The sequence below is a fragment of the Natrix helvetica genome, assembly GCF_964273705.1.
Source record: "Natrix helvetica genome assembly, chromosome: 4".
NCBI lineage: Eukaryota > Metazoa > Chordata > Lepidosauria > Squamata > Natricidae > Natrix > Natrix helvetica.
Genome location: NC_138550.1, coordinates 79556586 through 79583470, shown reverse-complemented (window position 1 = coordinate 79583470; position 26885 = coordinate 79556586). Strand labels below are relative to the sequence as shown.

At 37.6% G+C, this 26885-nt stretch overlaps 1 protein-coding gene across 1 annotated transcript in view; it reads left to right on the top strand.

The window, feature by feature from the left end:
* GABBR2 (gamma-aminobutyric acid type B receptor subunit 2) overlaps window positions 1–26885 on the top strand; it is a 379869-nt gene that overhangs the window by 253672 nt on the left and 99312 nt on the right. Inside the window, exon 13 of the mRNA XM_081953377.1 lies at window positions 4471–4593. Coding sequence (XP_081809503.1) covers window positions 4471–4593 — 123 coding nt within the window. The remainder of the gene's footprint in view (window positions 1–4470; window positions 4594–26885) is intronic.

The window sequence follows — 26885 nt, the reverse complement described above, 5'->3', positions numbered from 1 at the left end:
GTTTCTGACCAGTTCTGGAGAACCAATAGCAGAAATTTTGAGTAGTTTGGACAACCAGTAAATACCACCTCTGACTGGCCCCACCTACATCTTTTCTCTGCCTCACGACTCCCAGCTGATTGGGAGGAAATGGGAATTTTACAGTAACTGTCCCCTGGAGTGGGGAGGGAATAGAGATTTTATAGTATCCTTCCCCTGCCACTCCCACCAAGCCATGGCCATCAAGCCATGCCCACAGAACTAGTAGTAAAAAATTTTGAATCCTACCCCTGGAACAGGGGTGTCAAACTCACGGCCCACGGACCAGATGTGTCACGAACTGGCCACACCCATTGTTGTGGCCCACAAGCTGCCAGCAGAGCTGGCAGCAGAATTGGACAATGAGGAGGTTGGGGAGGAACTTGGGCGAGTCCTGGAATCTGGGGAAGGCTCTGATAGATTCTCTGTGTCAGAAGCAGAAATAGAGCCAAGGCTGTCCAACATTTCCCAAATGCCTTCGAAGTCGGAGATAGGTGGAAAGGACAGCTGGGGCCTGTTCCAGATGCATGTATGCACAGAGCTGTTAGGAGAGAAGAACAACTGAGGACAAGGAGCCAACTCAGGAAGAAAGGCACATGTGGATGCTGAATGGCCCCTACTTGGCTGGGGAATAAATAGGCAGAAAGGAGAGGGGTGGTTGCAGGAGACAACCATTTGAATTTCTTTTGGAAAATTTGCTTATCATGGTTCATGCCTCATAGGCTACTTGCCAGAACTTAATTTACAGCTTTGCAACTGAAAGCTCCCGGCCTGGCAAGTATCCCAAAGAACTGATAAGGTCTGTTACTGCAATTAACCCTTTGAAGAATTATTGCCTGGACTTTTTACTGTGTGAATGCCAGTAATTCACAGGAGCTAAATAAAGAGGAGGTTTTTGGAACAGGGAGTTTGTTTCTTGGTTTTGCTGAGGCTGGGTCAGAACACCCATGCCCAGTTTAGCGAAGGGGGGAGAAATCATGATATGTCATGTGACGACACCATGATGATGCGAGTTTGACACCCCTGGCTTAGAAAGTAAGAGCAATTCAATTGTAGCAATCACAAAAAATATTTTTCTATGAATTATTTTCTTGTCAAATCTTAACTGTATAGAGTAGCAACAGTAAGCTGCTGAAAGGTAGGAAATAAATCTAAAAAATAAGCAAATATTTTGTGGCTGTTCTTTTCATCCCACCAAGCTGTATATAGAGAGCCCTCAAGTTTACTGGCGCCTATTTGTACTATACATGTACCCTTCCTAAGCAATGCGGAGGATAATATACGGTGGAGATAGATATGAAGATCCCTAAAGAGATACAGCTAGTCCTCGGTTAACAACCAGAATATCCATTTGCTGAGCAAAGGAGTTGTTAGGTGAAACATGTAATTGTCCTGCTTAATTCAGGTAGTCCTGCAATCATTAGGCCAGGATCTCTTGCTTTTCCTGCCCTCTCATGCTTACCTTTGCTTGAACTGCCCCACCAGCCTATCTCCCCACAGCTGCTGTCCCTTCGCAAGGCTCTCACATGGCCTCACCGAATACCTGTGAAGGTGTACAGAGACCTCACAAGGCTTTGAGGAGATGCATCTCTTCATTGGTGGAAGCTGACAAACTGGTCTCCTTTTACTGTAGATTAATGTTAGATTTCTCCTTAATTCATTCTGATTTATAAATACGTATTGGGGGGGAGGGTAAAAATCTTCATCCTAAATAAATTGAGCATGACCAAATGCACTATTTAAATGCCATCTGTTGAAAATGAACTGCCAAGTGGTGACTTATATTTAATGTTTCCCAGAACTGTCGTTCATTTCAAAATAAGAAAAAATCGAAACTTGGTACTTAAAACTTCAAAAAATGAATTAGAATATACCTCCTAATTTCATGTGATCAGTGGTATTTTTTTCTAGAGCAGTGACAGAATAAAATTCTTTTTCTTGAATTTTTTGAGGTATCCCAATACATTTTTAGTAAGGACGATTAGACACTCTTTTTAAAAATAATACATTCTGAGAGGCAATGTGCTGGGGACCATGTGCCAACTGACAGAGATCAAAGAAGCAAAAGGATAGCACCAATATCATCGATCATCTCTGTTTTGGACATGGCTTTTTTTTTTTAACTGACATTCTCTTTTTCTTTCTTTTTCTGTTTCCCCCTTTTCTCCCTCTCCCTGTCCCTTCCAATTCAGAAGACTGATTGTTTTTGTCAGAGTAATCACTTTTGCCCTTCCAGAAAGTCATGAAAACCAAGCTATTCTGGTGGGCTTTGGGTAATTGAATTAATCATTGTAAATTAGACTGTTAATTGTATATTATTGAATAATTATTATACAATTGGTGCTGGTTTGGGTGGTATTATTAAATTATGGCACTAGAAGTGTAGTTAGTTGGACAATTTGTAGTAATATTTTTGTCAGGAACCTTTCAGTATTATGCTGCTTACTATGAACATTTTGGTTATAGTTTTTGTAAGCTTCCATAATTTGAATGCATTTGGGAGCATACAAATTTAATGTATCAAATTAAATTAACCTCTTGCTTCAAGGGCTTTTGAAATTCGGCTGACAGCCACAGGTTGCCCATCTCCAAATTAGGACAAGATGTATTGGGGATTTATCCAATCCAGGAATATATGTACAGTTGGGGACAAGGTCTACTGAAATCAAAGTTTCATATTTCTGAAAGTATATACCAGCGATGGCAAACCTTTTTTGGCTCGCATGCCACAAGTGGGGGGAGCGCAGGGGGGTCGTGTGCGGGTGTGCCACACCCATAATGCAATGCACGACCCCCCCAGTGCGCATGCGCGCACAACGCACAACCCCCCATTTTTACATGTTTTTTGTACTATACAGAATTATAGTATAAATTAATGTCATTTCAAAATCCATTCAAAATAGTAAGAATTAAGTTAGATAACTGATGTAAACACTATCTACATGCAACTGATTTACTGATTCGCAGTTAACTCCTTGGTTTCTATTAAATGAAGTATAGTCAGAACATGAACTGAATAAAATACCATAGTTTTCAGAGTATAAGATGCACCAGAGTATAAGACGCACCAAGGTTTCGAAGAGGCAAATTAAAAAAGTAAGTAGGTAGATAGAGGGAGAGAGAGGGAGAGAGAGAGAAATACAGTAGGTAGGTAGGGAGAGAGAGAGAGTAGGTAGGTAGGTAGGTAGGTAGGTAGGTAGGTAGGTAGGTAGGTAGGTAGGTAGAGGGATATATATAGAGAGAAATACAGTAGGTAGGTAGGGAGAGAGAGAGAGTAGGTAGGTAGGTAGGTAGAGGGAGAGGGAGGGAGAGAGAGAGAGAAATACAGTAGGTAGGTAGGGAGAGCAAGAGAGTAGTTAGGGAGAGAGAGAGAAAATGCTGTATTCAATGTATTAGACGCACCCAGATTTTCAGCCTTTTTTTAAAGGAAAAATGTGTGTCTTATACGCTGAAAAATACGGTAAATGTTTAAAATAGGTTTCAGCAGTTTACAGACTTTAGCTTATTCATGTAACCTCAATCTAATTTTAACAGCCTTTTGCAAAAAAAATTTGCCTTCTAGCAAGAGAGATCTGTCACGTCTAGTTGTCTGCTGGTCAGAAAAAAATAAAGTGAGGAACTGATGGCAGAAAAAAATAGAAAAGTGAAGAAAGTGCGTTGGTCCATCCACTTTTGACCTGACCACTCACACACTCTCTTGCCTTCAGCCCGACCTTTGGTGGATTATCCTGAAGAGAATAATTTTCATTAGAATAGGAATAAGTTTTTAATCTTAAGAGAATTGAAGGTATTTTGGGAGAGCCAATTTGGTGTAGTGATTAAGGCTCTAAGTTACAAACAAGGAAGCTGAGTATTTGTCCCATTTTGGGACAAAGCCAGTTGGGTTATTTTGAGCCAGACAGTTGTTTCTCTCAGCCCTGGGAAGAAGGCAGTAGCAAATCATTTCCGAAATCTTACCAATAGAACTGTGGAAACTAGTCCAGGCAGTGGCCAGTATAGCAAGAGAGTGATTGCTTATTTTGCTTTACAGAATTGTCTTTCAGTGCAGTGTCAATATGTGTTTATTTTATATTATTGTCATGTACAAGGGTAAGAAAAATTTCAAAAAGAACCTGGCTTATAATTCAATTGTAATTTTTCCTGAATTATTTAAATTGTAAGAAAAAAGTAAAGTTTTTTCTGTTCATGAAGAATGCATTTAAATTCAACTTTTCTATTGTCATCATAGTGTTTGATTTATATATTAATGTTTTTAGACCATGCTAGCAAACAAAAAAATTAAATAAATGTAGGTTGTGAAATGAATTTTACTATGGTCAAGTAAATGAAGATCTTATTCATGCATAATTCAAATGCCTCATTAACTGTGCATTGTCTGATTTATGGCTCTTAACAAAGACTCTAGAATACCTCAGAATTCAATGTAAAATCTTCTTTATTTTGTTTCCATAGATCATTAAGGACCAAAAACTAATGGTGATAGTTGGAGGAATGCTACTGATAGATCTTTGCATCTTGATTTGTTGGCAAGCTGTTGATCCTTTGAGGAGAACAGTGGAAAAATACAACATGGAGGTCAGTCATTTCAGCAATTTTATATTAATGGTATTCTAGTTAGTTGTTTAAGTTTGTAATGCAAAATAAAATAAATATATATCCAAAATGTTAGGGATATATCTTTTAGTGGATGTATATATCACAAATAGAATATGTGTGTATGTATCTCGCATCACACAAATGGAATCCAGGAGCTCTACCATGGTTAAGAGGTTTTAGATGCAGAAATATTGTAAACACAAGGGATTTGTCTGCTAAAAGTCTATAAGAGATGGTGTTGCAATAAATAATAGATTTTCAGACTCCATTAGCAGATTCATGAGGAACTAATGCAAGCTACACATAAAATAAAAGCATAATATGAAGTTCCAAAGATCACTTCATCAAAACTAAGCTTCCTTTTTTATTTTTGATCTTTAGGTATTGTAATATCACTGTCTATTACTTTGCTCAAATTAGTTGATTTATGTAGAATGACTAGACCAATTTTGGTATCATTTTAAAAAGAGTCACTCTGGAAATATATAAGTCAAGGATGAGGTACTCTTAGTATATTGTTTATTATCAGATTTGCCAGTTGTGTGTGGTAACAATTTCTTGAAAGGAAGGAAATAAACTTTCTTTAAAATACAGTAAATTAATAGTGAAAAAGTTCTTTGCCTGCAAATTTCTTTGTATTGCAAAAATGGGTTTTGTATTGAAGTAAAATACATGAAAACATAACTTAAAATGTAATTTCTGTTTTATATTATATTTACCTATATTTTCTGGAGGACCAGTTGGTTAAAGCAGTGTTTTTCAACCTGTTTTGGGCAAAGGCACACTTGTTTCATGAAAAAAATCACGAGGCACACCACCATTAGAAAATGTTAAAAAATTTAACTCTGTGCCTATATTGACTATATATAAAGTCTATATATACAAAACGGGGGGGGGGGGGGGGCGGCCAGGGACAGTTACCTGGGCGCGTGGGGGGGTGTGGTTTGCCTGGCGCTGGGCTCACCTGCTTATCGGCCGCCCAGCTCCGGCGGGGGCTCCGGGCCGCTCGACCACCGCTGGCTCCGTCCACCGCCACGGAGCAGCGCCACCCCCAGCCCCCGTGGAGCGCTCAAGCCCACAGCGAAGGCGTCCTCAGGCGCGGTCGCGGGCCTGCCTCGGCTTACCGGAGCTCCGTCCGCAGCAGCCCCCGCGGTGGTGGCAGCCCAGCCTCCGCATCCCGCCTCCCGTCGTCAGCCCCGCAAGCCTCTTGCCAGGGCGAGAAGGCGGAGGCGCTTGGCCGCGGTCCCTCCCTGCCCCTCCCGCCGCCCTGACGCCCCCCTCTCCCCGCTGCTGCTGGATCGCTCCCCTGTGCCAAGACGGCCAGGCAGGCTGGGGGGGGGAGGCCGCGGCATGCTGGGATTCGTCGTTTCCCTGGTGGCTTCCCTCTTCCCTCTTCCCTTCAAGATTCAAGATTTTCCCACGGCACACCAGGCAACATCTCGCGGCACACTAGTGTGCCGCGGAACAGTGGTTGAAAAACACTGGGTTAAAGTGTTGGATTAAGGCTAGAGAGACCTGAATGTCTCATATTTGCATAAGCACAGAAGCCAACTTGGTGACTTTGGCCCAATTACTTTCAGCACTAGGAAGAAGGCAGTGCCAACTCACTTCTGAAAATATTGCCAAGAAAACTGCAGGGATTTGCCCATGTAGTCACCAAGAATAAGACTGACTTTAATAAAAGGTGAACAATTTATGCAGTCTTCATTTTTGATTTATTCTTATTCATTTGAATGTATTAGTTACTCAACTCCAGTGAACTATGGACAAAAACTGACTTGATGGCTCAAATAACCCCCTCCATTACAATTCCTATAGTACATTTGATTTATAAGCAAAAATATGGTACATTGAACCAACAATATTGAATAACTTATATAGATTATGAAACCTTCAAGTATTTTTTGTGTGATGGCCAGTCTTTGTGTTTTTGTACTATACTACAAAAACCACTCCTCCGGGTTTTCATTAGGTGGCCTTTTCTGAAATAGATTGGCTTCCCAATAAATTATCTACTCTGACATAATTGCATACCATCAGTCATTAAAACCTATATGTTTATGGAATTACACAAGTTTATATGTGAATGAGTACAGGTTATATCAAAAGATCCCATAGATAATTTATTACATAACATCTCATTAAATGTTTGGATTGGTTGGGATTTTTTCAAAATAATTCCTTTTGTTTGACACCATCTTTGAATGTTTTTTTAAATAAATACATAACAAAATAAAACATTGTGATTCACCTATGGGATACGGAATGAAGATAGTACAACTGAAAAGTAATATGCTTTGAATGTAAAACATTGTATAGTGAGCTTCTTGCAGATACAATATCTTGGAAAAGTTGAGCTACCAAGGTACAATTTATTACTAAACCAAATTTACATACTCATGCTTAGTGTTGGAACATTTTGTTAAGAGTAGCATTTATTTTTATGTATGGTTTACTTTTAATAGCAGCCAACTTTCAATATATTCACATTAAATGTTTTCTAATTTAGGCCTACTCACATTATACACACATGCTCCCAAGCAACATGCAATAAACTTCTGTTAGATTGGGTAATGGATAGGTACACACAGGCTTAATGTTAACAACAGCTCTTTATTAAGTACAACAAGTGAGAACAATCCAGCGAAGGTTGAGTCTGACAGCAGCCCTTTTATAGGGAGCTGTCAGACCCTTCGACCAATAGGATTAAACCTCTGTTCCCGCCGGAACAGAGGACCTTGGTGGAAACCACTGTAGTTAGAACAAGTATCTAACAACTTCCTTTCTCACATTCATGTATTTCTCTTTTTTAAAGTAATTTTTATTAAGTTTATAAGGATATAAATACAAAAGAAAATGAGACTAGTGGGAAAATGGGGAAGGAAAGGGGGAAGGGAAAATGTATGGTAAAGGGGTGGGGGTGGGGGTGGGGAAGCACTGATCCCAAATCATTTTAGCACACTAGAATAGGATAATAACATTACAGGCTTTTTACTTTTTACTTTTACGTGCTAATATATATTAGCCACTTCTGTAGCAACAAGCCTATCTAATTATCAAAACCCAAAGTCAGTTTCATTTTTTTTTCTAACTCAAGTGGTTTCCAAGTAGAAGCAAAGCTGGATGTGTTCTTTTCTTTGATTAAGGGCATTCACACATTTCTCAATAACTACCTGAAGAGCATTTCCCAAAGTTTCATAATTGTCTACTGTTTTCACCTTTATAAATCAGAATTTTAGCTTTTGTCACACTTTTATATTTATATAATCCACTACTTTCTCCCAAAACTTGGTATGTACAGGACATGATAGAAACATGTTTAAGGAAGCATTATTCATATCTCCAATGAAATGCTGTTTTTGACACTCCTTTTCTATGCAAACATAATGGAGTCCAGTAAGTTCTAAATAATATTTTTTATTGTATAAAAAATAATTTGAAGTCCATTGATATTTTTGGTTTCTGGAAAACCAAAAAGAGAGCAATGGGTTTACTTAATGGCTATGCAAAACAAGGTCATAAAATGAAGTCTGGTCATGTAGTGACCAGCTTTATGACGTCACAATGTACAACCATAATTGCAGGCTCAGTTACGGTTATAATTTGAGGATTACCTATACTCATCTCATTCTCATCCATTCTTTCATGTATATTATCATCTGATCATCACACTGGGTTGTACAATTTTTCATTTTACTTCTATACTTATTTTACTTATTACTTATTTTTAAAGTATTATATTTTCCCCTCTCTGTTAATTCCACAACACCCTGCCTCCTCTTCTCATATAATTGAAAAGGAGCGTAAAAGTCATCTAGTCAAGCTCTGTTCAATTCAGGTTTTGCTAGAACATTTCTGACTGAGAGACTGTCCAGCCTCTATTTGAAGATTTCTTACGGGAGAGAATTCAACACATCATGTAGTTTCATACAATCGGGAAGTTCCTATTCTGAACCCCTCCTTCCTTGTTGTTTTAACCCATGAGCTTGGATCCTGTGTTCTTGATCAACAGATAATAAATCTGCTTTGTCTTTTGGGTGACAACACTCTAGCTATTTGAAAATTTATAATACCTCAACTTTTTGAACTGTCCTTCACGGGGAAAGTTTGTTTCTATGCCTTCACCATTTTGGTAGCTCTCTGAAATCACTCCAATTTGCATTGTCCTTTTTGAACTGTGATGCTCAGAATTTAGCAAGATATTCCAAACATGGTCTCATCACAGCCAAATAGAATATAAAAATCATTTCCTATTATGTAGCTTTGACGCCTTTTAATACACTCCATTAATGGTAGCTCTTGAAAACCTCAGCTCATTTTGAGATTTAGCCCTTCCTTCCTCCCTCCCTCATTAATTCATGTGTTTTATCATACATTTCTCTTACATTCCGGTTAGAATCTTATAGCCATCAAAATATGGTTCTATGTTTGTTAAATTAATGCTTTTAGTAACTTAGGAGTAGACTAGGTTATCAGTTTTAGTCATACATACGCTGTATAACAGTATCCTGGCTAGTGATAAAGATAATACTTGTCACTTATAGCACTTTTTAAAGTCAGATTCTATAAGCATAATCAAAGCCCAATTTTTTTTAGCAAGCATGCTTTTTTTTCTTTCCCTACGAGCTAAGAACTTTAATGTAAAGCACCCAGCCAACCATTACATCCAACCAACTAGGAGTTATATGCAGTGTGCTATTGCTACACTCAAAATACTTTTATATAGCAGTTTATATATAGCAATATACTGTACTATAATACAGAAATAGACATTTTAATTTTATTTTTTATATGCTGCCATCAAAGCCAAATTTCCCAATTGGCTTATATTTTTCTTTCTTATATAGTTTTTTGTAGATTGAACTGCAGTACAAAATTTAGGAAAATATTAATATTGAAATATACTGTACTTCTATTTGCTCACTAGAAAGGGAAATGCAATTATGTGTGCATGAAAATCAAAGCTGTACTCTCTTCTATCACTCCAGTTGATGTTCAGTGGTCACCAGATGCTTACACTGATTTAACTGGGTTGTGATTCCCTAATCTCTTCCATTCACTAAAGGGAGATGAGGCTTCTTTTTAATGTCCAAAAGCAATTAGTCTCTGATTTAATCTCTTTCACTGTACAACTGTGAGATGAATTGGTGCACAAATAAAATATCAGAGACAAGATCAGTATTCCCATTCAAAAACTATAATGCTGCATATCATGAACCTGATGAAATATTTTGTATAGCATTTACCTACCAAGATTTTCTATACACCTCATAGAGTTGGGAGATACAGAAGAGGGACAATGGCTGCAATGAGAAAAAGGTATCACTGTTTTTGCCTTTATTAAAAAGGATAGTGACCTTTTAAAGGTTTAGCATTTATACCAATCTCACCTTCCAAAACTGATGGAATTGTGGAAAAAAGAACTAAAAGAAAGAAACTAGAAACAGTTTAAGACCAATCAACTGAAGGACTACCTTCTTTTTCATATTAATCTCATAATCCTTAAAGGCAATTTCATGAATCTTGTTCCAAGTATGTTATGGGTATCAGGGATAAGACAAAGCCATCTTTGTATAAAGACTATTTCTCGAATGTGTTCTCCAGAGTGAATTCAGCATGATATGTGGCATTCATTTGATACACTAGTATTTTAGAAGTTATTGGAGGTTTTAAAATAATTTTATCTTCAATTATATTGATTCTAAACATTTGTTCTGATTTGTAAGGGGACCTCCAAAGAATTTATGTCAGAAAGGCAGTATGTAAGTAGCTTAACCTTATTAAAGAAGTAGGAAACTAGTAATATGCTATGAAAGGAGATTTAGCATTCTTGTCTGTCCAGACTATATTGGGAAATTTTTATTTGTGACAGAATTAGATGTGGGAGTATCTTCTCCCATTGCATTTCCTAATTGTCTTCCCTAGAGTTAGCATATATTGACATAATTCACATTGAAAGTAATTATTGAAGGATGCAACTAAAAGTTGTCATAAGTAAAAAAAAGGGGGGGGAGGGTAAATGTGGTTATAAGAGTTGAATAAAAATAATCCAAAGAAAGGGGGTTTTTTTTACATTACTGACTGTTCATATGAACAATTTAGTCTTGAATGACCATAAGTAACATTAAATCACTAGGATTTATAGCATTTATTATCAAATGGATGATACTTTAACAAAATGAAAAAGTAGCTCTATTCACCATAAAAAAAAATCCTCAAACCATATTTTGGACTATATTAGATCACATAGTAAGTAAGCTTTCAAGTTCTCCAAAATGTTTTTTTAAAGAAACAAAATAATAAATGGAAAGGGAGAGGAAGAAAGCAAGTAGCAGATTTTTAAATCATAAAACCAATGCATTTAATTATATTTTACAATTAAATTTAGAAGTGGCACTAGGCAAGCAAGTTAAGCTAAATTGCAGCCTTCGCAACTTAATGCCCTCCATATATTTTGAATTCTAATTTTCCTCATACTGAACCAAAAAAGCCACTGTCCACGTTCACTGAAATGATGAGTGTTGTAATCCAACACATCGGGAATATATCAAATTAGGTAAGATTGCTTTATCAAATACAGGAACAGAAAATATCTGATTCCTGTTGTTGAAAGTATGAAACAATTTGGCTTTTAGACCCATTCATTGTGCTATTACTATCTGCCAATTCAAAGAGTATTTAAAGTATCAGAATAACACTCCTTTCATTTTTTTCCTGCACTTATTACCTACTTTGCAGCTGCTGTTTTATCCTCCTGTTTCCAGTGTTTTTTCTCTTCAGTTTGCTTTGCTTTGACAGTATGCATATTTGTATATCTGTTTGTGTTCCTACAACTATCTTCTACACACACAAGATGTCTTTTTTGGCAAATTAGAGCATATGCTGTTAGCATACCTTCGTTTCCTTTAATCTTTTCTTGATACTAGAAATACCTTAATGTGTTAGCAAGCTAATCCTAAAAGCATGGCCTGAAAATTCAACAACCTTTTAAAACTAAACAACTCTAGATTTTGTCAGTGCCTACATCGAAGAACATCTGGGCTGTGCAGCATTTCTGATTCAAGTGGTAAAATTTCTTTTGGAATATGAAGATTGCTTATGTAAATACTTGTCAGTTAGTCTTTAATGCAGTTTTTGCATAAAAATATGCAGTGAATATTTGGCATAGTCAGGAGTGCTATGGCGGGGGCAACAAATACCACCTGCAGCAACCTTAAATTGCAGCAGAACCCCAAAATTAAATCAAACTATATTTTTACTTGCCTGAAAAAAATGCAGCTGCCAAATTAGCCATCCTTCAATTCACTTTGCCAGAGCAGATGTTATTAAAAGAACAATAAAAAGTAAGAAAATTACATTACAATGAACAAGTAAAAAATTACTTTAAAAAATAATTTCAACTGGAAAGCATCATTTTTCTATTTTGTCAGAAAAGGGCTGACTGAAATACTGAAAGGAACACATACCAGGATTTTATATCTGGAGTGGTAATTTCTTTCCAACTATACAAAATTATCTTTTTAGCTATGCCTGCACTCTGATGAAGTTCCAAGTATTCTTGAAAATTTAACTGTTCTCCTATGCTTTTACGTAGGTGGTTGTGAGCCCCTCTAGATATCTTTTTTGCTTGAGATTTTTTCTTCTTCTTGATATATATATGATCTATTTCTTTCTTTTTAAAGCCTAAGCCACCAAACTATTGCATTATATTACATTACATTACATTACATTACATTACATTACAATACAATACAATACAATACAATACAATACAATACAATACAATACAATACAATACAATACAATACAATATATATATATATATATATATATATATATATATATATATATATATATATATATATATATATATATATATATATATATATATATATTGTGTGTGTGTGTGTGTTGTATTTGTGCCATATTTCATTAAAAATAAAAATATGGGTTTCTGCCTGGATGGTTTTCTGTGATGAGCCGAATGACAGAAAGAGGGAGTAGTGAGCTCCCTCCCATATTTGGGCATACCAGGGGTTGTAACACACACACACACACACACATGTTGTATTTGTACTGATAAATAAATAAAGGGAGACTAGTATAGATCTATTTCGAGCTAATTAGCTCTCATCAGCTAGCCATACCCTTACTGGGATTCGAACCTGGGCTGTATTATATCTTAGGCAGGAGTCTTAGCCACTAAGCCACAGGCTCGCCTCCTTATCAGTTGAGCCAGGGAAATAGGTATGTATTTGTGTTCCTCCCTCCCATATTTAGGCATACCAGGGGTTGTAACACAAATACATATACATATACATATACATATACACATACACATACACATACACACATACACACATACATACATACACACACACACACACACACACACACACACACACACACACACACACACACACACACACACACACACACATATATATATATATATATATATATATATATATATATATATATATATATGCCAATTGGACTACAATGTTGTATATCAGCATTTAAAACTTTTTTTTATATAAGTTGGGTGTTAACTTAAGTTGTAGAAGGGAATGGAGTGAAAACATTGGAGAGTGAGTTGTTGTGATTAATGTTGAAAGGTTGGTGTTCCCATTTATCCCTACATCTCTGTTCTTTTATTTTAGCCACACAGATTTTCAGGTCAGGAAGAATCACTGAAATAATTACTTCTGATATGTTGCGTAACTTTCACAAATTTCATTTTTTACTCTATCTCTTTGGATCTTTCCAGTGTTACAACGTACACTTTTGAAGCGGCAGCCAGCCAATTAATATGACTGTGTGGGCAGATTTTACTTGCAATTGATGCATGTGTAGGTTCTAAATAAAACACAAAACATTTGCTAAATATAGAAAACATGTTTTAGAAGATAGTACCAATAAAGGAGAATATTTGTAGCTCAGGGTTGAAATGAGAAGTCCTTGGTGTTCTCTGAGTTTGGTTTTTTTTCTTGCAGTTGTTTCATTATCTGAACTAAATAACATCATTAGTGCCATATTAGCACTGACGATGTTACCTAGTTTAGGTAATGAAATGTCTACAAGAAAACAACCACTCAGAGAGCACCAAAGACTCCTCAGAAGGTGGTACCTTTAGTTTGATATTCCCAGAATATATCTATTAATGTACATATGAGATGTCATCATGAATTACAGATTATTGTTTTAGGAATACCCCTCTCTTTTTTTCTAATTATATTGCTTGTTCTAGCCAGAGTCTAAATTCGCTTCTTCATATGGAACAAACATAATCATCATTTACTCTAGCCCTCAATTGTTTTGCTCCACTGTAGTTGGTTGATTGATTGATTTTGTGTTTTTGAGTCAATATTGACTCTTGGCAACTTCCTATAATTGTTCCTGCAGTTTTTGTGAAAAGGTTTTGATTTGTCGTTGCTTCCTTCCTTGGGCTGGAGAGTGAATGACTGGCCCAAGATCACCTAGCTAGCATTGTGCCTAAAGTGGGGATTGGAACTGATGGTCTCCTTAACTACTATATCAGAAGTTATTATTTTTACCTTTTTTACATCAAGTTAATCAATGTATCACTAAATGCAACTATTTGAACTTCGCAAGTCAGAACACCTTATGAACTACTAGCAAAGATAAACTTAAAACATGTCTTTATCTTAGGCTAGTATAATTTACCCAGATTTACACAATCTCACCCAGATTCTAGGAAGGTATGTTTTTCAGTCTTGTTGACATACCTTTTAATCAAGATGATCTTGAGTTAGAACCTAAGTTTTTCTGAATGGAAAACATATGGTCTACTGAGAAATAGTCTCCTCCATATTAAACATCTTGTTCATGCTTGATGTGTGAACACCAAATGACTCCATTCATATAAAAATGGTATGTCCTGCATTTTTTTTTTTAATGTGGAACAACTTTCTTATTCAGTAGTGCTTTGATTGTGGAACATCTTTTCATAAAAACTAAGCTAGCTCCCTGTTCTGTTGTGATATGCTTTTCAATAACATGAAATACAATTTAATATCTGTTGAGGTATTATCTTTATTAATTGCTACTGTGTTCTACTTTTGCGTTGTTCTAATAGTATAAACGTATGTTGCTTGATTTATCTTTAACCGGGACTCTATTGTGGAGCTAAAAGGCAGACAAAAATCTCAGTTTTTGAATTCTTCTAATTTAAACCATTCAAAGAAATAATTAAAACACAAATAATTTTTTGACATAACTCATTTTAAATTTTATATTTTGCCAAAATATTTTCAAAATTTGCATTTTTGTATTTTTTAGCATTTTCTGTGATGCCTATTTTAACAGCTATTGCTTTTAATTGCTGTCTGAGTAATCATTTTGCTATGCTGCTTTTGATTTCATTTCATATAAATGTTATATGTATTTTTATTCTATGATAGTTTGAGTTATACTAAATTCAAGAAAAAATGCAGAAATAAACAATTGCTATGTATATACTGGGTAAGGGACAGTATTACATATCGAAGAAGTATCTACAGTTGTTAAAAATTCGCTTGAACATTTTAGAGATACTGTACATTCATGGATACATTTTAGATGCGTAATTCAACAATCTGATTCCAACCCCAAATCTTCAAAATTAATTGAATTAAAGCTTGCACATTTAATGCTAAATTCATTTAAATAAAGTAGTAATTTAAATGTTTAAATAAAAATGTTAAAACCACATTTTTCTCTGAAGCATTGAATCTCTTGCTTTCTTCTTAATGCATGTGCAAATGTTCAAATCCTCTATCTATACAATTTATAACTCCATAGAGCAATAGTTGACTGAATAATCTATTATATACAAGATTTCTGCTTAAACTGTGATTCCTGAGCCATGCTTTTTATTTGTCCCAGTCTGAACTATCTGCTGAAAAGCATCTGCTTACTTATGATAGTTTTTTTCCAATAACTTATCTCTTGCCATACATTGGTTAGATTTAAAATCCCACCTTTATTTTGTACGTCAAGGAATCATGTTCTGGTCAGGCAATGAATAATCCCATGAAAATAATGTCTGTCCACCTCCATTTGTAAGGGTAAAATACTGGAAATGGGAGACACTCGTAGTCTCCCTTCTATCATGATACGGAACATTGGTTGGTCAGGTTTTGAAACCATGGAATAGCTCCATGACGGCAAACCTATGGCACGCATGCCAGAGGTGGCACGCAGAGCCAGCTGCTCTTCTTGCTTCCAGCTGGTCTTCAGGGGTCCCAGAACATCAGTAAACAGCCTGAAAACAGCCAGAAAAATGGCCAAAAAACCAGGCTGTTTTTCGGGCCATTTTCAGACTGCTTTTGGGGCTGTTTTCAGGGCTCTTTTTGGTCTTCAGATTTCCAGCACAGATGCATTCTGGTTTGGGCACTCAATGCCAAAAAGGTTCACCATCACTGGAATAACCTGTATATGATGGCCAGGCTTTTTCTTCAATTTCCTCAATGCTCAGTTTTACATTAGAAACAATTTCATAGAAAAGTCCATTTTAAATATAGAATCAGATTGCTTGAGATAATTTCTGAAGGTGTTTAATATACTGAAGTCAGAAGTGATTTTTTTTTAAAAAAATATTAATCATTTTCACCAATTATTAAAATGGTACATCTGATTTTTAGAAAAAATAAATGTGTTTATTTATTAAATCTCTTTTGGAAATTAGCCACTCTAAACACTTAGAAGCATGAAGTGGGGGTTGCTCATTTCCATTGCTTCCATTGGCCAGTAACTGTTTCACAAGGAGTGAAAATAGAAGCCTGATCTTGCTTCTGGTAAAGGGCCATGCAGAAACTTTGCTTAAATACAGCTGGCATGAATCTAGTTAAGAGATATTTCCTGCATTCCTATAAAAATAACCACGGCCACTTATTTTTTTATCACTTTTGAATCAGTTTCTAGGGAAACAAACAACATTGTGATAAGTAGAAACCAGCAGTAGAAGCTGACTCAGCTGGTGACCAGTTTTGTTTCTGTTTCCATGGAAACAGATTTGAAATAGGCATAAATAATCTCACTAAGCACAGACGGTTCTAAGAAGGTTGGACAAACACATTTCCTCAGTCATTTACCTTGGTCAATAAATATTGCCTTGAAAACTGGCATTTAATAAACACTATTTTATGAAGATCGCTAACCAAGTTTCAAGTCCATGTATTTCATCAGCACTAAGAATATAAAATTTTAATAAAATCCCTTAGAAATTATATAATTATTCTATTAACTACACCATATTCTTTCCTAAAGAAGGACACAAGGACCACCAAGCAGCCAGATAAGGTTGCCACTTGATTTTGCAGCCTTGGGCCCCAAGTAAACTTGCTAATATAAAAATGATCTGAGTGACATTTTTTTTTGCAAATTATTGGCAAAAATCCTTATAAAACAGCAATATAGAGTCATGAGCTTCATTTTGATTATGCTCTCTCCACAAGTCAAAATAGTTCATACCCTAAAAGCTCATATCCTAATACTGTAGGGTATTTTTCAATATTGTATCTGATTTCTTGAATTTCAGAGGAAAGGCTAATAAATATTGCCAGGTAAATGTACTAGAATATGTTGCTGTGTAAAGATCTTACAGATATCTTGCTGCCTGGGGTTATCTTCCAATCATCTTATTTCCAATTACTACAATTAAAGTAATTATTATATGATCTGTTTGTCAAATATCAGTTATTCTTTCTTTTAGTATTGCTTTGATTTCATTATATCCTATTCTCAAATTAACAGGGCTAGACAAAATCAGGAGAAGCTCAAATTAAGCCAATAATGAATTATCCTTAAATAGACTTTGTACTCCATAGTTCTCAGTCCTGCTTTACTTCTAATTGATGTGCTACATTTGGGATGGTCTTTGCTCCTTGTTATGGTCTACTTTAATCTCCAAGCCTAATTTTATGCCCTAAGAAATTATGCCAAGGGTGCAGCTGTGAGTGATTTAAATACAGTTGAGGTATATTAGGCCTCTCTTATATAAATATTGAACAAGATGCTTGCATTTGCTTCAATATTCCTCTGTGGGCAGTAGATAGAAAGTGGGCTTCACAATTTGTAGAGAAATGAAAAATCATTCCTAGGTAATTGAAGCTATTCTACCTGCCAAAAAATGTCCAATAATAGTGCAAAGCTAAGTTCTGGGTCTTTCTTTAAAATTAATTCTATGTAGTCCTAATATAACTCAACTATAAATGTTACATAAAGAGCTGCCTTCAGCCCAATTGGTCATTTGCAATAAAATTATATCTTCTGAATATTGCAGCACTGTAATATATCTGTTTGCTATTTCAGGAGACAGAATTCTACTTGAGTTAAATTTACGCTGGTCTTTATTAATGAAAATTTTACTGGTTAAATTGGTTAACTTTGGTTATATATAGTAATAGGAGTAATATTTTTCCCCTCTTTGGGTGGGTGTAAACTTAGAACATTGATCAAGATTTTAAATGTAATAGTTTCATGCATTTTATAAATAAGAGAATTCATACAATTCTCTTACAATTTTACCTTTGAAACATGCTGAAATGCCTACTTAAAATTAATGAAGCAGCATAATGCACATGTATATTTCTTTACCAGATATATATATATATAATATTGCACATCAAATAGATACTGTTTCTTCCCTTCTTAAATATTAGAATAACTATTACCATACGCTAATCTCTAAAATAGGCAGTTATGCTGTTGAGTATGTTTTGAAGAAAAGATTGGTTAACCATTTGTCCAAGATAGTATAATGACCCCTGCCTTAGGCAGGGGATTGGACCAGGGGTGGGCTTCAAAAATTTCAGCAATGGGTTCTCTGCCCAGTTGCTGGGTGGGTGTGGCCATGGTAGGCGTGGCCTAGTCAGCCTCCTGCACCAGGGCGGGGGGGGCTGTTTTTGCCTTCCCCAGGCTCTGGAGGCTTTCCTCAAGCCTCTGGGAGGGTGAAAATGTCCTCCCCTAGGCTCCGAAGGCCCACCCAAGGCCTTCTGTCCTACTCTCCAAGCCTCCATGCAGGCCCTGCACTTACTTCACATCCAAAAGAGGCCACATGGATACTCCTGGGAGGGGTGGGCAGGCCCTGGTGGCAGGGCTGGGCAGGCCCTGGTGGCAGGGCTGGGCAGGCCCTGGTGGCAGGGCTGGGCAGGCCCTGGTGGCAGGGCTGGGCAGGCCCTGGTGGCAGGGCTGGGCAGGCCCTGGTGGCAGGGCTGGGCAGGCCCTGGTGGCAGGGCCAGCCAGGGGTGGGAGGGGTGGGCAACGCCAGCCAGGGGTGGGATTTGGAGGTTCTCCAAACCAGCCATAACAATTGCTATGGGTTCTCCCAAATCTGGGTGAACTCATAGCAGCCCACCACTGGGTTGGACTAGAAGACCTCCAGATTCATTCTGGCCCTATGATTCTACATGAGTAATGTAGCCATTATTTCAGACTACTCTAATCCCTGCTGCTTTCCCAGGTTTTTCTTAATGAATTGGAGGCTGAAGGGGGAAGGTTGCAGAATCTCTTCAAAGATATCATGGGACAGGAGTCATCCCCCTAAGGGTTGAAAGTATTTCACCCATCTCCTTAATGAAACATGACATTCCAAGTAAGGCTTAGTATAGATATGGGTAGATATTAATCTCCAAAAATCTTTTGATTAGCTGTCAGGGTTTGGTTTCATTCTTCTATTACCCATTTTGTCAGAACAAGTTTTTAAAATATTTATTAAAATTGTTATTATATTAAATTTTGGGGTTTCAGCATCGTAGATCATAGTCTTTCTCATAGAAACCACCTTTTTAAGGTACAGTATGTGTAAAAGTCCTAGTTTGAATCCTGTTTCATCACTGGGAGTTTATTACTTAAATATTTAAAAACCTGTATTTCTGGGTATCCTGTTCAAGTTAATGTGTCCTCTGAAAAACATTTCTCTCTTGGCTTGAGAGAAAAGCTACCATATTGTAATCAAATTTTTTGTCAATGTAGTTCTGCATTCAAATTGCTTTCTCAGTTTCCTGGCCTACAGATTCCTAGTATGCCCTTGATGTTCATCATTAGGAGGTATGGTGGCACTGTGGTTAGAATGCAGTATTGCAGGCTAACTCTGTCCACTGCCAAGATTTCGATCCTGGCTGGCTCAAGGTTGACTCAGCCTTCTGTCCTTCCAAGGTTGTTAAACTGAGGGCCCAGATTGCTGAGAGCAATATGCTGTCTCTGTAAATCCCTCAGACAATGCTCTAAAGCATTATGAAGCGGTATATATAAGTCTGAATGCTATTGCTATTACTATCAAGCTCTTTCACCCAAATGTGGAAGTTTCCAACTAGGGAGGGAGGGAGGTGTTAAGAGGGGGGCAAACTTAGAGACCTTGCATTGCAGAAAGCAGCATAAGCCTGATCTTCCCCATAATCAGTGAAACCTTCTCTTACCGTTCCCAAGGGAAAACAGTCAGGTGAGATTCTGATAACAGATAACTAACACTAAAAGGTCTGCTTAAGACTATTCACAAATGGTTCTGGTTGGTTGGTCTTGACATCTGGCTTTAAAAAAGATTCTTAATAAAATAGACATACTATGCACCATCTCACTATTGAGTGATGCTGTCAGAGGCAGAATCGAGATTCTTACAGAGAAGCAGATGGGGACAATTCTCCTTCTGATAAATATCAGTCATTTCATAAATGCAATAGCTATTTTGCAGGTATGCTAACTACCTATTCTCGTAGTTGCAAGTGGTTTGGATAGGTATTACTTATCCTGCTTCCGGTCACAACCCCATACAGTTTCTCAGTTTTACTTCAAGAACTGAAGAATTAACAATTAAACAAAGGAATAAGGCTAGCCTGCAAAGTTTGATTTGGAATAGGAACATGCAGAAGAATAATTTAAATCCAATCCAGGGTTCTAAGAGTCAGGTCAGGATTGTCTCCAGTCCATTGGTCAGAGGTTCAAGGTTTCTTTCACAAACAGGAACATCACACAAAAACGGTTAGATGTTGTTTCTAGCAATGAGAGCCTGATTCAGTGCTTTTTCTTAAATAGGCTATAACCAGCTATTAGTAATCTGGTTTACACCTTTTTTGGCAAATAGCCTAATAAATCTTCATTGTTCTGCTCTGTTCTCTGTTCATCTGGTGTGGAGACTGGAAGGCCTTAAGTCATCCCCACCTAATTTTTCTAGCTGCTCAGGTAGTGCATGTATTTGATATTTTTCATGTGGTTCCTAGCTTTGTCCTTCTGAAGCTGACATTCCACAGACTTGTTGCAACAGCTTCTTCGAGGTCTGATTCAGACTCAGAATCTGAATTCTGAACCATGACACTACCTTCACTAAGGTACTATATTTAGAATATTGGCCATACTTGTTACCATCTATCATATGGTGCATTGAATATAATCTTGACAGGAGGCGTGTCAGAACTAATCTCTGCTCCCCAAAGAAATAAGGCAAGAGGAACAAAAGAGGAGGAAGTAAAAACCTGACAAGCCTGGCCCTTGGCTGTTATGGAAAATGCATACTAATACAGGACTCAAGGGCAACAAAATTCTCTACCTCAGGCACTTCTTCTGAGTACATGAGGATGGCTTAGCTAGACTAAGTGCTGGGTTGCTGCTTTTACTTTTAATTCCTATAGGAAAAGCAGCTTTGTTATGCTTGGAAAACTTCTGTGCTGTGTGCTGCTACACTCTGATAAGGAGAGAGAAACAATATGGCTTTTATTTTACTCTTGAGTTCAGGGGTGTAGACAAAGGGAAAGAGACCTTGGGAATTGTTCTGTATTTTATGCAGAGGTGGAAAGTAAGAAGAAAAACACTGAATACCTGAGGGAGGTTTTAGTGCTTTGTTTGCTTATTTGTTGCTAGTGAGAAAGATTTCTTCACTGTACAGTAAATTTTCAAGGGAATTAGGACACAGTTTAATTTTTAGAAAGATAATTTCATGACATGATGCAGAAAGGAACCATGGAAACCAAACTGGTGTAGAGATAGGTGTTGGATTAGGACTGGAGCAATCTAGGTTCAAATCCACTCAACCACAGGATATCTCAGCGTGATTGTTTTGGAATTAAAATCAACAATGTTATTTTTGTAAGCCATTTTGAGCTTCTGAAGAAAAGAAGAATATGAACCAAATCAATAAATGAATATATATCCTCATATTTCATGTTGGAATATGTATGCATGTATGACAGAAAGAGCAGAAAAGAAATAAAGATGACTTGTGTGCTCTAAACAATTAACTACATAGAACAAGATATGTAAGGACATTCTAGCAAGAAAATAATAACACATTTCTAAACCAAAAACCCAGGTCCCAATTTAAAAGTTTTATTCCCTGGGAAAGCTTATATTATCAGTTACAGCAGCAAAATATTATCTATTCCACATACTTAGTATCTTCTTTGACTCCATAAAAATCTCTACAAGTTCTGAATGCTTTCCTAAGCATTGCCTTCTAAAATTTAGCTTCAAAGTGCTGGTCATAGAAAAAGGTTTATAATAACCCATATATTGTCTCTGATTTTCCTCAAGGAGACAAAAGAAGACCCACACAGAGGTTACCCAGTGCTCTCCCCTCCAGGATTATGCCATGTGGCATCATAGGTCCATAAACTAGGAGACTAGGATTAGACCCTCCAGTTATCTAGAATATAATCCTGAATGCATCTGTTTTGGTTTGCTTTTTGCAGACAGGTATCATATATGCCACAGCATGCTGTTGGTGCTGTCCTGTTTGTAAACTATCCCCCCTCTCTTGGATCAGTGAGCTAAGTAAGAGATAATTGCAGAATAAAATCTGACAGCATAAAAGTCTAGTGAAATAAAAGAAGGGGTTGTGTTCGTTTCAATTAGGGGGCTATAAAGGATTCATAGTGCATTTTTCTTAGTCTTATACTACAGAAGATGGGAACAAAACAGAATCAACAGAGCTACCTCTGCTTTCATTAAACACACTTTGATGGTCAGTCTTGAAAGGCAACAGCTATTACTTCACAATAATCTTAACTTTGCCACAAAATATTAACTCAGCTAGTCCTCCAGAAACAAAAATCAGGTTTGCAGCACTTCATCTGTAGTCTGACTTGATACAATCCCCAAATACCTCTTTCATATGTTATTGTAAAGGGGTGTGAGTTAATCCTGAATTAAAACTATAAACAACTCGATATGACTTCAGAATTAGAAATTGAATATTTTACATTTCTGATAGCTAAGTACAGGACTGGTGTGTGGTCCCATAAGACCACAAATGAGAAATTTGTTAAGAGTTGGAGTTCAGAGAAGTCCCCTCTCTATTGTAGACAACCTCTTTGTAGGTAGTACTCTCCCCCAAAATTATTTGAGAGACATTATCCTTCAATGAAACCTAATTTCTTACATTCTAATGTATTTCAATTACTCCAAGTTAACAATAGTACAAATCAAGCATTCTCTAAAGCATCTTTAAATCAGTTGCAGAAAGTAAATTACTATTTATTTATATTCTATATAGCTTACTGAATGTAACTAATTCATCACTGCTTCAAGGATTTACCAGTTCACAGTTTTTCTATGTTTTTGTAGATTCTTAAAAAGAGAAATCTATGTTACATACATACACATAAGCAAACCCAGGCATCCTATTGCTCAGCCTCAAATAGGATTTAAATCATTAATGTAAGCTATCTTTGCTTGAAAAACTTTGTTCAAGTATTCCTTTTGAATAGACCAACCTTTCCCCCATGATCTGCTTTCTATTCTCAATAGAAAATGTTGTATAAAAATAAAGAATCCTTGAATTCTTGCTAAATAGCATCACAGTGGCAACAGATCAGCTTGACTTGACACCATGATTTTTATTCTGCATAGATACCCTTAGCTTTTTGCTGCTTGCTACTCATTCCAAAGGTGTCTAAGATGGGTTAACCAGACAATGCACTTTTTCAAAGATGGGAAAACCGCAGAAACAAGAGCAGAAGTGATTGTTTGTATTCTCATGATACCCCGTAATTGTCAACTAAAAGGACTGACAACAGCTTTAGTGGGATAAAATGGTGAAGAGAATTTGAAGGGAAAGAAAACAGCATCATCCTTGCACTACTTAGGAATGTTGTGCACAATGTAGAAGAATAATTTTACATGAAATAATACTGCAGGGAAATAATTTGAATTGAAACTACTGCGGAAGGCTTTATCCCTTCCCACCCACTTGGAACAGCTACCCTGTCAAGGAAAATTTATAGATAATGAAAGATTTAAAAGTAGGAATGCAACAAACTTTGTTTAATTTTTAAGTTCCCAGTTTAAATGGAAGAACAAATAAGGGCAACTTATATTCATAAATTGTTCATAAATGAGGTTTTATGGGTTGGCCAGTATGTAACTTCTCGGGGTAAAAACTAATTAATAGTATGCCTGTCACTATTTCTCACTGAACACTGAACATTATCTTCTGGTTCGGTACATCCAGATGTAAAAGACTAACACATAGGAAGGAGAAATACCACAGCTATCATTGCATCTTTCTTCACATGGTTCATTTGCTGTGGGCTTTTAGATTTCATAGTAATGAAGATGAAAGATTGATTGGCTCACTGCTGACCTACTTTGAAGAAATGAAAGAGCAGGTGGCTGATTTTTAGCTGACTGAAAACAAAAAGTGGTAGAAAGAGGCATAGAGATAAATGTTCTGAAGTCTGCCTTTGCACGTAAAATCATTTTGAGAAAGAATTATTTACACATGGTACATCTAAAATAATTTCCTTTTGTTATAGTTGCATTTATTTGCTTAACCGCACAATCGGTTTTTTTCCTGCTTTTAATAAACATATTACTTAATCAGGCTATAATACACCATTAATACATAAAGGTTAATGTTTTAAGTACTTATCTGCAAAAATTCATTGTAATTGAAATATTTTAATCTCTGTGTGTAAAAAAGTAAATCTTTGTCCAAATTTAACATTGACATGTTCTTAGCTATCCATTTTTATATATTATAGACCATTACAATAAAATATAGTAGAATTGGGCAGTAATTGCCAGTTAAGGTTATCTTAACTTATTGGTTGCTTGAAAACAAGATATTTATTTCTCTGTTCAAAAATGCAGTTTAGGCTGGACTTGAGAACTAAATTCTGTGGCCCTGAAGATAACCATTCAAAAAGAAACAACAATGGATATAGAAGGACTCTGTTGTTACTGCTAGTTGCCTAACATACAATGCAATGCAATGCAATGCAATGCAATGCAATGCAATGCAATGCAATGCAATGCAATGCAATGCAATGCAATGCAATGCAATGCAATGCAATGCAATGCAATGCAATGCAATGCAATGCAATGCAATGCAATGCAATGCAATACAATACAATACAATACAATACAATAGCAGAGTTGGAAGGGACCTTGGAGGTCTTCTAGTCCAACCCCCTGCCTAGGCAGGAAACCCTATACCGTTTCAGACAGATGGCTATCCAACATCTTCTTAAAGACTTCCAGTGTTGAGGCATTCACAACTTCTGGAGGCAAACTGTTCCCCTGCTTAATTGTTCTGTCAGGAAATTTCTCCTCAGTTCTAAGTTGCTTCTTTCCTTGATTACTTTCCACCTATTGCTTCTTGTTCTACCCTCAGGTGCCTTGGAGAATAGTTTGACTCCCTCTTCTTTGTGGCAACCCCTGAGATATTGGAACACGGCTATCATGTCTCCCCTAGTCCTTCTTTCTCTTAAGCTAAACATATCCAGTTCCTGCAACCGTTCTTCATATGTTTTAGTCTCCAGTCCCCTAATTATTTTTGTTGCTCTTCTCTGCACTCTTTCTAGAGTCTCCACATCTTTTCTACACCATGGTGACCAAAACTGAATGCAGTATTCCAAGTGTGGTCTTACCAAGGCATTATAAAGCGATATTAACACTTTACGTGATCTTGATTCTATCCCTCTGTTTATGTAGCCTAGAACTGTGTTGGCTTTTATGGCAGCTGCTGCACACTGCTGGCTCATATTGAAATGATTGTCCACTAGGTCTCCAAGATCCCTCTCACAGTTACTACTATTGAGGAAGGTATCACCTATACCCGTGATGGCGAACCTATGGCACGCGTGCCACAGGCGGCACGCAGAGCCATTTCTGAGGGCACGCGAGGCATTGCCCTGTCAGTTCCAGTGCGCATGCACCCGCTGGCCAGCTGATTTTCGATAGTTTTTTTAATCTCCGGAGGATTCCCTGAAGCCTCCAAAGGGCGAAAAACAGCCCAATGCAAAAAGAGCTGCCGGAACGGGGGAAAGACAAGCGGCAAGGAAAGAGGCTTCTTTCACTCCTGCTGGCTGCTCTGTTCCCCCCTCCCCCCTGCTATTAAAAAGGATCCTGCCTGATCGCTGAGAGAGCTGCCAGCACGGGGGAGACAAGCGGCAAGGAAAGAAGCTTCTTTCACTCGTGCTGCCTGCTGTGTTCCCCCCTCCCCCCTGCTACTAAAAAGGATCCTGCCCGATCGCTGAGAGAGCTGCCAGCACGGGGGAGACAAGCGGCAAGGAAAGAAGCTTCTTTCCCCCCTGCTGCCTGCTGTATTCCCCCCTCCCCCCTGCTACTAAAAAGGATCCTGCCCGATCGCTGAGAGAGCTGCCAGCACGGGGGAGACAAGCGGCAAGGAAAGAAGCTTCTTTCCCCCCTGCTGCCTGCTGTGTTCCCCCCTCCCCCCTGCTACTAAAAAGGATCCTGCCCGATCGCTGAGAGAGCTGCCAGCACGGGGGAGACAAGCGGCAAGGAAAGAAGCTTCTTTCCCCCCTGCTGCCTGCTGTGTTCCCCCCTCCCCCCTGCTACTAAAAAGGATCCTGCCCGATCGCTGAGAGAGCTGCCAGCACGGGGGAGACAAGCGGCAAGGAAAGAAGCTTCTTTCCCCCCTGCTGCCTGCTGTGTTCCCCCCTCCCCCCTGCTACTAAAAAGGATCCTTCCTGATCGCTGAGAGAGCTGCCAGCACGGGGGAGACAAGCGGCAAGGAAAGAAGCTTCTTTCACTCGTGCTGCCTGCTGTGTTCCCCCTCCCCCCTGCTACTAAAAAGGATCCTGCCCGATCACTTGAATCCACAGGGAAATGAGAGAGCTTCCAGCACGAGTGAAAGAAGCCTCTTTTCTTGCCGCTTGTCTTTCCCCCGTGCTGGGTGCTCTGTTCCCCCCTCCCCCCTGCTACTAAAAAGGATCCTGCCCGATCGCTTGAATCCACAGGGAAATGAGGAGAGCAGGGGGGAAAGACACGCAGTAAGGAAAGAAGAAAAGAGGCTTCTTTCACTCAACGTGGCTGCT